This window comes from Crocodylus siamensis, chromosome 1, assembly GCF_052110815.1.
Source record: "Crocodylus siamensis isolate JL-2025a chromosome 1, ASM5211081v1, whole genome shotgun sequence".
NCBI classification, from domain to species: domain Eukaryota; kingdom Metazoa; phylum Chordata; order Crocodylia; family Crocodylidae; genus Crocodylus; species Crocodylus siamensis.
Window position 1 is genome coordinate 337,874,513 of NC_143395.1, and position 14,236 is coordinate 337,888,748.

Consider the following 14,236-nt stretch of genomic DNA (forward strand, 5'->3'; position numbering starts at 1 on the left):
TGCCATGGCAGGAAAGAGTACTGGGGTCAAATGACCCCAGCAAGGTGTTCATCTGTCCTCCTCTTAAAGACACCCAGGATAGGAGCCAACACCCCTTCTCTTGGAAGTTGGTTCCAGATACTAGCTGCCCTGACAGTGAAGTATCACCTCCTGATATCTAGCCTAAATCTACCCTCTGCCAGCTTGTGACCATTATTTCTAGTCACTCTTGGTAGTGCTTGGGGTAACAGGGACTCTCCCCCAATGCCTGCTGGTCTGCTCTGACTAGTTTGTAACAGGCCACTAGATCCCCCCTCAGCCTTCTCTTGCGGAGGCTGAAACAGGTTCAGGTCCTGTAGCCTCTCCTCCATAGGGCCTGCCCCTGCTGCCCCCTGATCATGCGAGTGGCCCTCCTCTGGACCCTCTCCATGTTGTCCACATCCCTCTTGAAGTGTGGTGCCCAGAACTGGATGCAGTACTCCAGCTGCGGCCTGACCAGTGTTGCATAGAGGGGGAGGATCACCTCCTTGGATCTGCTTGAGATGCACCTGTGAATGCATGACAAGGTGCGGTTGGCCTTCCTGACTGCATCCCCACACTGCCGGCCCATGTTCATCTTGTCATCAGTGGTGACTCCGAGATACTTTTTCTGCCTCTGCACTGACAAGAAGGGAGTTCCCCAGCCTGTAGGTATGGTGCTGGTTCTTCCTCCCCAGGTGCATCACCTTGCACTTGTTGGTGTTGAACCCCTTTCTATTCTCATCCGCCCACCCCTGCAACCTGTCTAGGTCTGATTGCAGCCTATTCCTTCCTTCTAGCATACCCACATCCCCCCACATCTTAGTGTCATCAGCAAATTTGAACAGGGTGCTTTTTACCCCCTCATTCAAGTCAATAATGAAGATGTTGAACAGTGCAGGCCCAAGAACCAAGCCCTGTGGAACCCCACTGCCCACATCCCTCCAGGTTGAAAATGACCCATCCACCACCACTCTTTGGGTGCGGCCCTCCAGCCAGTTGGCAACCCATTGGACCTTGTAGGTGTCGACACCACAGTCCCCCAGTTTCTTAATGAGAATGGGGTGAGAGGCAGTGTCGAAAGCTTTCCAAAAGTCCAGAAAGACTATGTCCACTGCTACCCGTGCGTCTAAGGATTTGGTGACCTGGTCATAGAAGGCCACCAGGTTTGTCTGACAGGACCTGCCTCTAATGCACCTGTGTTAGTTGTCCCTAAGCATAATCTCCCCTGCTGGCCCCTCATGGACATGTGCCAGAATAATTCTCTCAAAAAACTTACCCAAGATCAAGGTAAGACTAACTGGCCTATAGTTTCCCGGGTCTTCCTTCCTCCCCTTTTTGAAGATGGGAACCACATTGTCCCTCTTCCAGTCCTCTGGCACCACACCAGAGCACCACGAGTGCTCGTAAAGCCGTGCCAGGGGTCCTGCAATGACCGCAGCTAATTCCCTCAGTGCTCTAGGGTGGAGATCGTCTGGACCAGTTGATTTGAATACATCCAGTCCCTTCAGAAGTTCCCTAACTAGTTCCTCACTAACCCTTGGCCTAGGTGTGCCTCCCCTGGGGTGTAAAGGGGGCCCAGAGGGGCGGTGGCTGTTCCGGTTCCTGTTCAGGAAAATGGAGGTAAAGAAATTGTTAAATATGTTAGCTTTGTCATCTGCTTTGACAACCAGATTTCCTAGCATGTCCTGAAGGGGCCCCACATTACCTGGAACCTTCTTTTTACCCCCTCTGTATTTAAAAAAGGACTTCCTGTTGTCCTTGATCTGGGAAGCTAGTCCCAGTTCCACCTCCGCCTCAGCCTTCCTGACTGCCTCCCTGCATCCCCGAACAACTGCAGTATAATCCTCCCTGGTGATGGCCCCTCCCTTCCATTGGGTGTGCGCCTTCCTTTTAGCTAGGAGACGTTTCCAGATGCTTTTGGTGAGCCTTGGGGGCTTCTGCGCCCTCCTGCTCCCTTTGATCTGTGTTGGGATTACCTCCCTTTGGGCTTGCAGGATCATCTCCTTAAGAAGCGACCACTCTTCTTAGACACCTGGCTCCCCTCCAAGACCTCAGTGCTTCTGCGACTATTGTCCTTGGCCCATTGAAGTCCACCCTCCTGAAATCTAGGGCTGCTGCCTTGCTGTAGGCCTTTGCCACCTTGCACTGGATTGTGAATTCTAGCAGGTGTTGATTGCTGTCCCCCAGGTGGTCAAGCACCTGCAGGCCCCTCATCAGGTCATCACCGGTGGCCAGCACCAGGTCCAACAAGACATCTCCCAGTTGGACAGCTCTGCACTAGAAATATGAAGTCCTTTTTTTTCTGGTTTCATGAGAGGTTGCCTCTATGTCTTGCCAAAGCTGCATTGTTGTACCAACTGGTTCGAAGTTTCAAATTTGTGTTATTTCTCTTTCACGGGAGAGGAGGCTCTGGAGAAAGCAAAAAAGTACTTACAAAAAGCTTTGAATTTCAGCCCCCGCCCCCCGAGAAAGACCTTAAATTCTGTAGAAGTTGTTGGGTTGCTTGGAAAGTGTTTCCACAGCTGCTTTTGTGCAAGCCCCTGGACATTTCTGTCTAATTTGATTTTGAACAGTTACTGTTGGATAGCTACCTTTTACAGTTTTGACATGGGAATGTTAGGACTTTTTTTTTCTTTCTATTAGAACCATTCTTTCATTTAATGACTTCGTATTTTAGACTTCTTATCCATTGATCCTCTCCTGCCCCTCTTTCACTTGGTTTCCTACTGATTTTGCTTTTGACGATTTTGTTCTTTAACTCTTCTTTAAAATTCAGTTTAGACTCCCAAGTAAAGGATGGTTTTACAGTTGTGTTAATAACTTTTGAAAAATGTTGTCTGTCACACTGCTTTGGTATTCTATTTAAAACACAACCATGCCTTTCCAGTCCTTAATCCTAGTTTTTTTTTAATTAATGGTCCACCTCCCTCTGGGTCTAGGAGTATTACTCAGTCTAGGAATATTATCCTGTGGGCCTCTGAGGGTTTTTTTTTTTTTTTTTGATGCCTTCTGCCTGAGTAGCTTGATATTTTGTGCTTTTTGCATGTGGGGTCCAGCCTTTAGTATGCTGCTATTTGTAGTCCTGGTTTTCTCACCATGTCACTTTTACCCCAGGTGAGTATAGCAGTTCTCCACTTGCATATTTTGATTCAGAGCTCAGATTTTATCCTTTGGGATATCTGTATTAACATCTCCAGCTGTTTTTGCGGTTTTTTGCTTTGGCGACACCATGCATTTCTTTGAAAATTTGTTTTGTCTTCATTTTCTTCAGCTTAAATCTTCAGCACCTAGTCCTACCTTTCCAGTTTATTTTAGCACTCATCTTGTATAGATTCATAGGTTGTTAGGGGCTGGAAGGGACCTTGCAGATCATTGGGTCCAGCCTTCCTGCTCTAGGCAGGAAGACAGCTGGGGTTAGGCTCGACCCCAGCAAAGTGACTGTCTAGTCTTCTTGAAAACATCTTGGGTAGGTGACTACACTACCTCTGGAGAGAGTTTATTCCAGTCTGGACAGCCTGACTGTGAAGAAATTTTTCCTGGTATTAAGCCTAAAGTGGCCTTCCAGGAGTTGGTATCTGTTGGTCCAGGTCTTCCCCGGGGGTGCCATAGTGAACAGTTGTAGCATTAAGTAATCGTGGAATATGAGTACTTTTCCTAGCGGCTTTAAGAAAAAAGAAGGGTTTTAGCCAGCTCATGTACATAATATTATTAAATACATGACAGAAAGACTAGGTGAAATGCTAAAGCAAATACACTCAAAAGTAAAGAGTTCTCAAATGTTTTATAGTGTAGATTATTTTAACAGCTTTCTTGGACACTTCTCTACCAATTTGTGATTATACTGGCACATGTCTTTTCCCTAATGACTTAGTATCCTGGTGGCAGCTTGAGCAATTCTATAACTGGAAAAGAAGGGAAAGCATTATCAAAGTGGCTAGTAGCTGAATATAGAGTTGTTCCAGTATGACTAGCCATCTGCCTGCAGATTACATATCAAGAGCTTCGTGGGCTGCCATTTGGGAATCTCTTCTTTGGGGAACACCCCTCCTTTGGTAGGTGGGTGGGACTAAATTATAAAATACCAAAAAACTTGCTTTTTATCCTTGCGAGTTAATACACAGTGTTTTAGTTCTCCTTTCATTTCAGAGGTAATCATTCTTTTCAGAATATTGTTCTTGCCTAAGCAGAGGTGTTGGCTGGGTTGGCAGTTTTGTCTGTGTAACATTCTTCAGCCTTGTTATGCTGAGCAGCAAGAGAGAAAGATGATATTGAGCATCAGGGTTGAAATCTTGGCATCACTGAAGTGATGAAAAAATCTTTGACCCCAAGTAGGTTGACCTTTGCTGCCATTTTAATTCATGTTGCTACTTAAATCACCCATTCTAGTAACATTTCAGTGGTGATATCCATATGGCCACTGCTCCACAACAATGTTCAGATAAAAAGGCAGTCCACATTTTGCGGAGCAGACAGAGAGAGAGAGAGAGAGATGTAGAAGGTAAAGGCAACGTTCATAATCTGCTTGCTTCAAAGTTGAAACGAATCTGATGTCAATTATCATCCCCTGACTAATATGCTTTGAGATGAGGTTTAGTAAGGCTGCTTATTCAGTAATCTGCCCTCGCCTCCTTGTGCCTCTGTATGGGCTTGGGAGAATTAATGTACATTTTTTTTTCTCTGTAAGAATAGTAACTTGCATCATTTTATGAAGGTGAGACAAATTTCTGCTGATCAAAGAAAATATGTTAAGGCAAATATTGATTTTTCACAAGAATTTTGGGGGGAGCTCTATTTGTACTGATCCCCACTGAAACTGATTGTACATTTTCCATTAATTTTTAATATGAATACTGTGAGATCCTTGATATGTCTGTCTTGCCAGTTGTGGGCAGTTTCAGTTTTTGGTTGAATTTTACATTTTTATTTACAGATGTGATGCAGATCCATCAGCTCTGGCTAAATATGTTCTTGCTCTGGTAAAGAAGGATAAAAGTGAAAAAGAACTGAAGGCGTTGTGTGTTGATCAGCTGGATGTATTTCTTCAAAAGGGTAAGATAATTTTTGTGACTATAAAACTTCATGGAGATGCTTTATTTTTTAATGTTTATAGATTCTAATTTAATTTAGGATTAATTATTCTTTTCACAAGGCTTTATTACATGTAACTAGCTACTTAGGTTACATCTCTAACATCTAAAATAGGGATATTGCATAATATTTACATAAGCACTAACCTTGTATTTAATGTATTAATTCTTTTTAGCCGTTGCGTAGTTAAGGACAGGAATATTGGTAATTGGACTATATGCATTTGGCACTGTATTTGTGGTGTGAAATGTACGTGTTCTTAGACAACTTTCTTGGATCTCTAAAATCTAAACATAAAAGGTTTGGGTTCTGTTTAAAAGTATGGCTGTTGTTATAAAGCAGTGATTCTCAACTAAGGGTGTCACAGCACCCTGACGTGCCTACCTATCCATTTCAGTTTATTTCATTTTGTCTAAGTGTGTTCCTCCTTGGTTACTAAAGTGTGCCACTGGTGGGTGCATCCTTTGAGCTTCCATCATTGTGTCCTCCTTCCATGAAACCTTTCACCACTGTTAAATTATAAAAAGGTGTATATCTTATAGCTTTAAAAATCTTTAACATTGAGATTAGATCAGGATCTCTGTATCCACTGCTTTTGTCGGTACTGTGATTGAAAAAATTAAGCTCTTGGGGAAAGGAGCTGTGCCTTTTTTCTAATGTATTCTATTCAGGATGTTGACTACCCTTTATAGCTTCCAGTTAGGTGTTTTGATTGGAAAAATTGTATAATTTTAGGGGTAATTTTTCTTTGTTTATATGTTGTTTGCTTATCTTACCATCTTTTTTTTTTTTTTTTTTTTTTTTTTTTTATCTCAAATACTCCTGATTTGGAAGATGCAAGATGTGGGTAAAACTAAAAGTTTGTTTGTGTTGATGAAAAGTCATCCTTAAAACTTAATTGTAAAACGTTAGTACCGTGGAAAATCTTATATGGAGATAGAATACCACTGTCATATACCTAATAACATTTAGTGTGATTTTTTTTTTTTTTTTTGATTTTTTTTGGGCAACATTTTAACATTTTTCTAGCGGCTTTATTCAAGAGTAAATCCCTGGTGCACGAAATAATGCGTTACAAAATAAAAAGTCGCATATTGATAAATGGAACTATTAAGATTATATGTGTAATTTTATTTACTTTATCCCTTATTTTGTCCAACTACTATTTAAAAATATGTAATGACTAGATCAGTATTTTAGGAGCAATATGTTTTGTAGCAATTTAATTATGTAGCAAACTCCTTCATTCTTTATTTATTTCCAGTTATGTTAAATAACTTCCATAGTGCAGTTTATATTCTAATGATGCTGTTCATGAGCCCTGTATTTGGCAAATGAATTAGTAGTTGTTACTTTAATGCCAGTTCAAATCCATAATATTTATGTTAAGTAGCATTCTGTAGTGGCTTGTAAATGTAAGCAATGGGAAAGTTCAGATTTAAATTATAATTAGGTTAGAAAGGTTTAAAAAAACAGATTTTAGAGGGCTTAGGTAATGACTTGGTACTTTTTATTCTTTTTTTTTTAATCTTTGCAAGTATTCAGGCAATACTTTCCTTTGAAACATTTACCTGAGAGACGATAGAATTAAAATTTTAGTGAATGTATTAAAAACACGAACTATGGGGTTCTGAATCTCAGGCATTTGTAAAGTATGTACAAACTTTCTATTTTTAGAGACCCAGATCTTTGTTGAAAAACTTTTTGAGGCTGTGAATACAAAGAGCTATCTACCTCCACCAGAACAGCCATCATCAGGAAGCTTAAAAGTAGAATTTTTTCAACATCAAGAAAAAGACATAAAAAAAGAGGAGGTAAGAATTTGGGTAAGACTTGATCTTAATGCACAACTTTTCTCATTGTTCTTGTGTAACCAACAAATATGTTTGTATAACCAGACTTTAACATAATGCATTTTATAATACAGTGTATGTGATGTAATAAGCACTGTAGAACTTAAGCTATAGCAATAAGAATTGATTAAAAGAACAAGGCATGATATTGGAGAATGTTTCACATACACATCTGAGGACAGAATATGACTGTAGTGTAATGGGGGCTAACTTTTTTGGCAGCTGTGGTGCAAGGTAAGCCAGGCACCCTCCCAGAGGGCTGCTCCTGTCCTCTTCCCATACTGTTGCTCAGCTTTCTGTTCCCTGCCCTATTTGCTGCTGTGTTCTCGGAACACTTTCTCCCTAAACTGCTTCAGGCCACACACACAACCTTCCCATGCTACTTGTGGCACATGCTGCAGGTTGGCCCAGCCCTCCCTTAGCGTGTTAAGGCTACTAGTGTGGTAGCTTTCTTTCTCCCAGCAATTGTGTAGTGGGCTGAAAACCATCTTTTATTCTGAGCTGCTTTTTAAATAAAAATGTATATGTAACCCTAGTTTTGCTACACCATATTATAGAATCCTTAATCAGTATGTTGTCCCCATAGAGTGATGATCTGTTAAATTATTTACTACTAAAATTTTCCTTATTTCTTGCGTATGTAGACTGAGCTGGCAGGTGGTAAGAAGGGCAGCAGGATGCTCATGCTCTTTCACCCATAACCTGTAATAGTTTTGCAGGATACTGTCATTAAACTTGCCGTATATTGCAAGCTGCTCCTCTTTTTTTCATTGTTTTTATTGACTTCATATTCACAGTTACTTCTTGACATTGCTGCAGGCAGAGGAGCCTGATCAAAAGCATTGTAGCATCATGGGTAACTCAGCTGTCATTAACTATTTCCTGTACTTCTGTCCCTAACCTTAAACTGTAGGCATGCTGTCTTCTTTTCTCATCCCTCCTCATTGACAGTGTCCTTTGGGTGATGTAGGTTGATGACTCTGTGTAGTACTGATTGGGCAGTGATGTAATGAACTTTCAGCAAAAGTAAAATGGACTTCCTTGAGCCAAGCATAATGTGGAGAGGTGGCTCAGTGCGAATCTCTGGCTGTAATCCTACTTGGCAACAAAGTTCTTAATGTGAAGCAGCTCCCATTAAACCCCCCTCCCCCCAGTTCTGAAGTATCTCAGTCTTAACCTTCATATCATTTACTGATGTTGCAAATAAACTGGAGTGAGCAAGTCATAGAATTGTAGAAAATTACAGTTGGAAGGGACTTGAGAAGGCCATCTAGTCCAACTCCATGCTCAAAACAGAACCATCCCCAACTAGATTATCACAGCCAAGGCTTTGTCAAGTCAGGCCTTAAAAACCTCTAAGGGTGAAGATTTCACCACTTCTTTAGGTAATTTGTTCCAGTGTTTCATCACCCTCCTACTGAGAGAGTTTTTCCTGATATCCAACCTAAACTTCCCTTGCTGCAACTTGAGACTATTCCTCTTTGTATGTCACCTGCCACCACTGAGAACAGTCCAGCTTCTTCCTCTTTGGAACCACCCTTGAGGTAGTTAAAGGCTGCTATCAAATCCCCCCTTAGTTCTTCAGACTAAATAAACCCAGTTCCCTCAGCCTCTCCTCAAAAGTCATGAGCCTCAGTGCCCCAGCCATTTCCATTGCTCTCTACTGTACTCTCTCCACCTCGTCCACATACTTTCTGTACTGGGGGTCCCAAAACTGGACACAGTATTCCAAATGTGGCCTCACCAGTGCAGAATAGAGCAGAGTAATTACTTCCCTAGATCTTCTGGCAGCGCTTCTACTAATGCATCCTGGTATGCTGTTAGCCGTCTTGGCAACAGGGGCACATGGCTCGTCTCCAGCTTATTGTCCATTGTAACCCCCAGGTCCTCTTCTGTGCTATTGCTGCTTAGCCAGTCAATCCCCAGACTGTATTGGTGCATGGGATTGTTCTGTCCTAAGTGCAGGACTTTGCACTTGCCCTTGTTGAACCTCTTGAGATTCTTTTTGGCCCAATCCTCCAATTTGTCTAGGTTGATCAGAATCCTAGCCCTACATTCCAGTCTGTCTACTATACCCTCCAGCTTGGTGTCATCTGCAAACTTGTTGAGGGCGCAATACATCCCATCTTCCATATTGTTAATGAAGATATTGAACAAAACCAACCCCTAGGGCACTCCACTTTATACTGGCTGCCAGCTAGACATTAAGCCATTAATTACTACCCGTTGAGCCCAGCAATCCAGTCAGCTTTGTGTGCTTTATAGTCTATTCGTCCAACCTATCTTTCTTCAGCTTGCTTGCAAAAATGCTGTGGGAGGGCAGTATCAAAAGCCTTGATAAGGCGAGATGTATTTTGTCCACTGCTTTCCCTACATCCACACAGCTAGTTATGTCATTATAGAAGGCATTCAGGTTGGTCAGGCATGACTTGCCCTTGGTGAATCCCTGCTGACTGTTCCTAATCACCTTCTCCAAGTGCTTAGGAATGGATTCTTTGAGGACCTGTTCCATGACTGTTCTGGGGACTGAGGTGAGGCTGAGTAGTCTATAGTTCCTTGGATCATCCTTCTTCCCTTCCTTAAAGATGGACACCATATTTGCCCATTTCCAGTCATCTGAGACCTCCCCCAATCCCCACAAGTCTTCAGAGATAATGGCCAGTGACTCTGCAATCACATCTGCCAACTTCCTCAGCACCCTCAGGGGTATATTGCATCTGGTCCCATGGACTTATACACGTTCAGCTTTTCTAAATGGTCCCTAACTTATTTTTTCACCATTGGGAGCTGTTGACCTCTGCACACACAGGTTCTCTAATTTTCATAGGAGAATGCTACACACCTCGGGGAGGATTAGATATGGTATGATAGACCTCAGGGAGGTACAGAGAACTTGCAGGGTCTTTCTCTGCCATATTTGGTCCAGAGGAGGAGCAACAACAATGCCACCATGTTCTGCTTCAACAGATGGGGAGAAGTGAAATTTTCTCTTTAGAGAAGCAATTTGTTTCTGGAAGTGATGTATCTGGCATCAGGTACACCTTTCCAAAATACAGCTTTACAGGTTACAGAATCTCTTATGAAGACTGTTTTTTTTTTTTTTTGTTTTTTTTTTACCACAAGTTGGGGGTCCAAGGACTTGGTTTTCAGTTCAGCCTTCCCAGATAGGGGCTACCTAAGGAGAAATATCTCTGAAACTGAGGTTACTTTCATTACAGTGGATGCGTTAGTCCAAGTTACCAATTGGTTGTTTTTCTGATCCTATGGTTAGGAAGCCTCTTGTGTTTGCCATAACTCCCACATCTCTGTGGAAGTTCAGGTACATGAGGCAGGACTTTTTGCCTTCATGATTCTGTTGGCCCCCATATGGCCTAAAAATGTTGTTTTTCAAAACTTCGGGAGTGATTCCAGAGCTGCTCTGCTAGTCGCTGACATCTTGACTCAAAACGAGAGTCCTTCACTTGGAACCTTTACTCCCTTCATCTCACAACTTGGATGCTGGATGCTTGCCACAGAGAACAAAAGTGTTCTGTTCAGGTCAGCGACTTATTTATTTATAAACTAAAAGACCATGGCAAAGTGAAAGAGGTTTTCCAGCTTGCATCAGGCTGTTAATCCTGACACTGCATCCATTCCAGACATTCTGGACAACCTTTTATAATGTAACCAGTGTGATCTATCTCTTATTCGGAGAACATCTGTGAGCTGTCTTGGCCAGTGGTGGTCAAGGTTTTGACCCTGTAGGCCAAATGAATGGTGCAGGGCCAGTCTGTGGGCCTGATTGAGTCCAGTGCTGCCCCTGCACGCTGGGATTGGGCCAGTGTTTATTTTGGGCCAGTGTGTATTTTCTCATCTGACAGATCTAAAATTCCTCACATTTAACTGTGGTATTTCCCCAGAACAGGAATTCTTTTCCTTGATGGGACTGAATTTGGTCCTTATGTCACTGCCATTTGAGGCTAACAGTCCCTCCAGTGTGTGCTCCCTTCTCTGCCTGTTCATGAAAACAGCATTTTTGTTAGCTAGTACTTCATGACAGATCAGTTGAGATTCAAGCCTTTGTCAGAACTTCTCTGTTTTTCCCTTTTATCAAGATAAGCTTTTTGACTAAGGTGGTGTCTGAATTTTTGATCAGCAGACTACCTTGCTAGGGTTCTTCCCAAAACCTTACACCTTTCAGGCTCAAGCTGTGTTACTCCCTTGACAATAAGAAAACTTTGTCCTACTATCTGGATGAGACAAAACCCTTCTTTAAGGTTTCAGTTGGTATCTGTCTTGATAGTTTCTGAGCTGATAATCATAGAGTCTTTCAGACTCACAACTATGTGAAACTGTATAGTAATATCACTAAAGTGGAACTGCCTTCTGTCATGAGCTTATTCCATTAAACCACAGATTGATTCCATAGCCTTCCTAAGCAACATCACGATAGGTGGCATTTAACAGGGCAATCATCTCAAGTTTGACTTGCACTTTCACCAAACATTGTATCATAATGAAAGCTTCTAGGGCAGATACTGCATTTGGCAGCATAATCCTTTTATTGCTTTTTGCTTAGTGGATTCCTGCACCTGCCTCTAAACATGTGACAGTGTGAGAATGCTATATACGAACAATTATTTGAAGAAGAAAGAGAAGATTCTTACTTGTAACTGGAAGTGTGTGTGTGTCTGTGTACATAATAAATCCTACCTCTCCCCTGCCCTCCAGCCAGAGTTACATGTAGCATAAAACTCTACAGATGAGAGGAAGCAAAGGGACAGAAGGTATATACATCCTTTGTCCTCCGCTGCCTCATTTACTGCTAGTACGAGTAAGGGCAGGCTTGGAGCAAATTCACTGTGTACTGCTGAGGCAAAAAGTCTCTTGCTAACAGCTAAGAACATACATGAATTCAAGCTGCAGCAGAGAAAAGTTACGTTGGAGATTAGGAGGAGCTTTCTGACCACAAGTGTGGTTAAGCATTGGTTACCTAGAGAGATTGTGGAATCGCCATCCTTGGGAACTGGTATTAGAAAAGGGGTCTCAGACTTAAGAATGGTGAGCCATATTCTCTGTCAGTAGCCAGGGGGTAGGCCATAGCCAGGGTTTGGGTGATAAGGCTTCTCACTGGTCAGACTGCCTGCCCCCCAGCAGATCTGGACTTTGAGGCTTCTCGCCATGGTTGCTGGAAATGCTGCTTTGGCATGGCATCTGGGCAGTTTATGCTGCAGCCACTGGTGCATTCTCCATTTTCCCATTGTTGGCTGCTGCTGGCCTGCACCATCACAGGAGTTCCAGCTAAGTCAGGGGTTCTCAACCTTTTTCCTATCAGGACCCATTTGCCAAGATCCATGTCCTGTCCTGACCCACACCTGGTTTTGCCAGTGTCTGACCCCCAGTCTCCTGCCCCACTGGGCCATGCTTGTGTCCTTCACTCCTGACCCGTAGGCCTCTGCCCCACCAGCCCTTCCAGAGCAGCCTCCAGCCATCCCTTTCCTGGTTGGGCTGCAGCCTGGTAGCTACAGCAGCTCAAGTTCCTTCAGGCATCAGCCCAGCGAATCTGGTCCTGGCACAAGCTGGAAGGAGGAGTAGGCGAGTCCTGTGGCACTCCCTTCCCCACTCTAAGCTGGGGCTGCCATACTGCACTAGGCAGCCTGGTCATGGCCCTGCCCCGCCAAGCAGCAGCTCCTAGCCACCCCACCAGTGCAAGCATGGGCACTGCCCCTGGTGCATCCAGCATGGCCACGCAGCTCTCCCCTGCCTCCTCCCACTGCAGGGGCAGGTGCCTTCCTGCTACCCTTCTGCCCTGCTACAGCTTACTATCCTTTGAAATATTCTTGCAACCCACAGGTTGAGAAACTCTGGTCTAGCTCATGAGAAACCCCACAGGTTGGATGACCCACTTCTGAGGGTCATATGTTTGGTAACCCTCTGTTAGAACATTCTTTGAAATTCTGGAATTGATCAGACTTTAAAAGCTATTCCATTACAGACAAATATGCTATCAAGTTGCAGCTTAATGTACATTTCACTCAGCAAAAAATGCACTCAGCTTCTGTGTTTTATTAAAACTATTGCAAAGCTTTGGCAGACAAGGTTCTCTGCAAAGCTTTGAGCATTCTGATATCATGTTTTGACTTGCTGTTTTTCTTTAAAATCCAGACAATTAAAGAGGAAGAGCGAGAGAAGAAGTTTTCTAGAAGATTAAATCACAGTCCTCCTCAGTCAAGTTCTCGGTACAGAGAAACCAGGTGATGATAAACTTTGGATAGCTCTTGCATTATATCAGTAATCAGTTTTAGTTTTTGGAGGTTTTTCTTTTGTGCTGTCATCTGATGCTCCATTTCTCTATTGCGTTATGCTTTTATGTTCTAAAAGTAGGAGTTTGTCAGGTAGTTTCTCGATATTTGTATACAGTCATGGTATAAACCAGTACAGTTTACGAGTAGCTATGCAGGCTTTCCAAATTTAAAAAATAATATTAAGACTCTGTTTGAGGAATCTTTTTGGAGCAAATTCTGTGTTAACACTTGGTGATTATGTTATAACATACACCCTATTTTGCATTGACCTGGAAGCTGAGTAGCTTTAATTTGGTACCATATTTACTCAAAGATGTTTATCTTGAATATTTACTCGTATAAGATATGACCCCCCCCAATATATAAATTCTGTATACAGAAAATGTATAACTTAGTTGTAATTTTCCAGCTATAGAATATAATTATTGGAAGTTTGCCTTGAATTTTGTGCCCCTCCATTTCCTACAGCACAGGAAATAAATCTTGGGGTGGAGGGAGGATCAGGTGGCCCCCTTACCTTCTGGCTTCTTTCTCTTTCACCACCTTCTCTCCCTCCCCACCTTTTACTGCCAGACCCTGTTCTTTCTCAGCTCCTGGAAGTGAGGGGCAAATTTGAAATCACAGACTTTCATGCACATGCCTGTAGTAATTTGCATATAGGCTGATTACTGTGGCTACACATAGACTTAATTCATCCACAATTGATGCATTTTACCTTTTTTTAAAAATTGCTGCAATTTTTAGCACATAAAAGCACCCTTAAGCATCCCCTTTGTAGCTATTTATATGTAAGACAAAGTATGCATGATACTAGTACAAAGCCAAAAGGCTCATGATTTACCATATAGTTTACTGGGCTGGGCCCCAACAGAGTCAACAGGATTTCAAGCCATAGCTCAGCACTGCTTAGTATATGTGTGTATTCCAGAGTCCTGTTCTTCCCGCTACTCCCTCCCTGCCAAATCATCCATGTGTTAATTAACCCTTCCACTCATGACTGAACTGGGTGTT

The 14,236-nt window shown here is 42.7% G+C and overlaps 1 protein-coding gene across 1 annotated transcript in view; it reads left to right on the forward strand.

Annotated features, from left to right (window-relative positions):
- The window catches only part of RBM26 (RNA binding motif protein 26), a 96,509-nt gene that overhangs the window by 19,704 nt on the left and 62,569 nt on the right, over positions 1-14,236 (forward strand). The window contains exons 2-4 of the mRNA XM_090023795.1: positions 4,931-5,049; positions 6,766-6,902; positions 13,086-13,174. Coding sequence (XP_089879921.1) covers positions 4,931-5,049; positions 6,766-6,902; positions 13,086-13,174 — 345 coding nt within the window. The remainder of the gene's footprint in view (positions 1-4,930; positions 5,050-6,765; positions 6,903-13,085; positions 13,175-14,236) is intronic.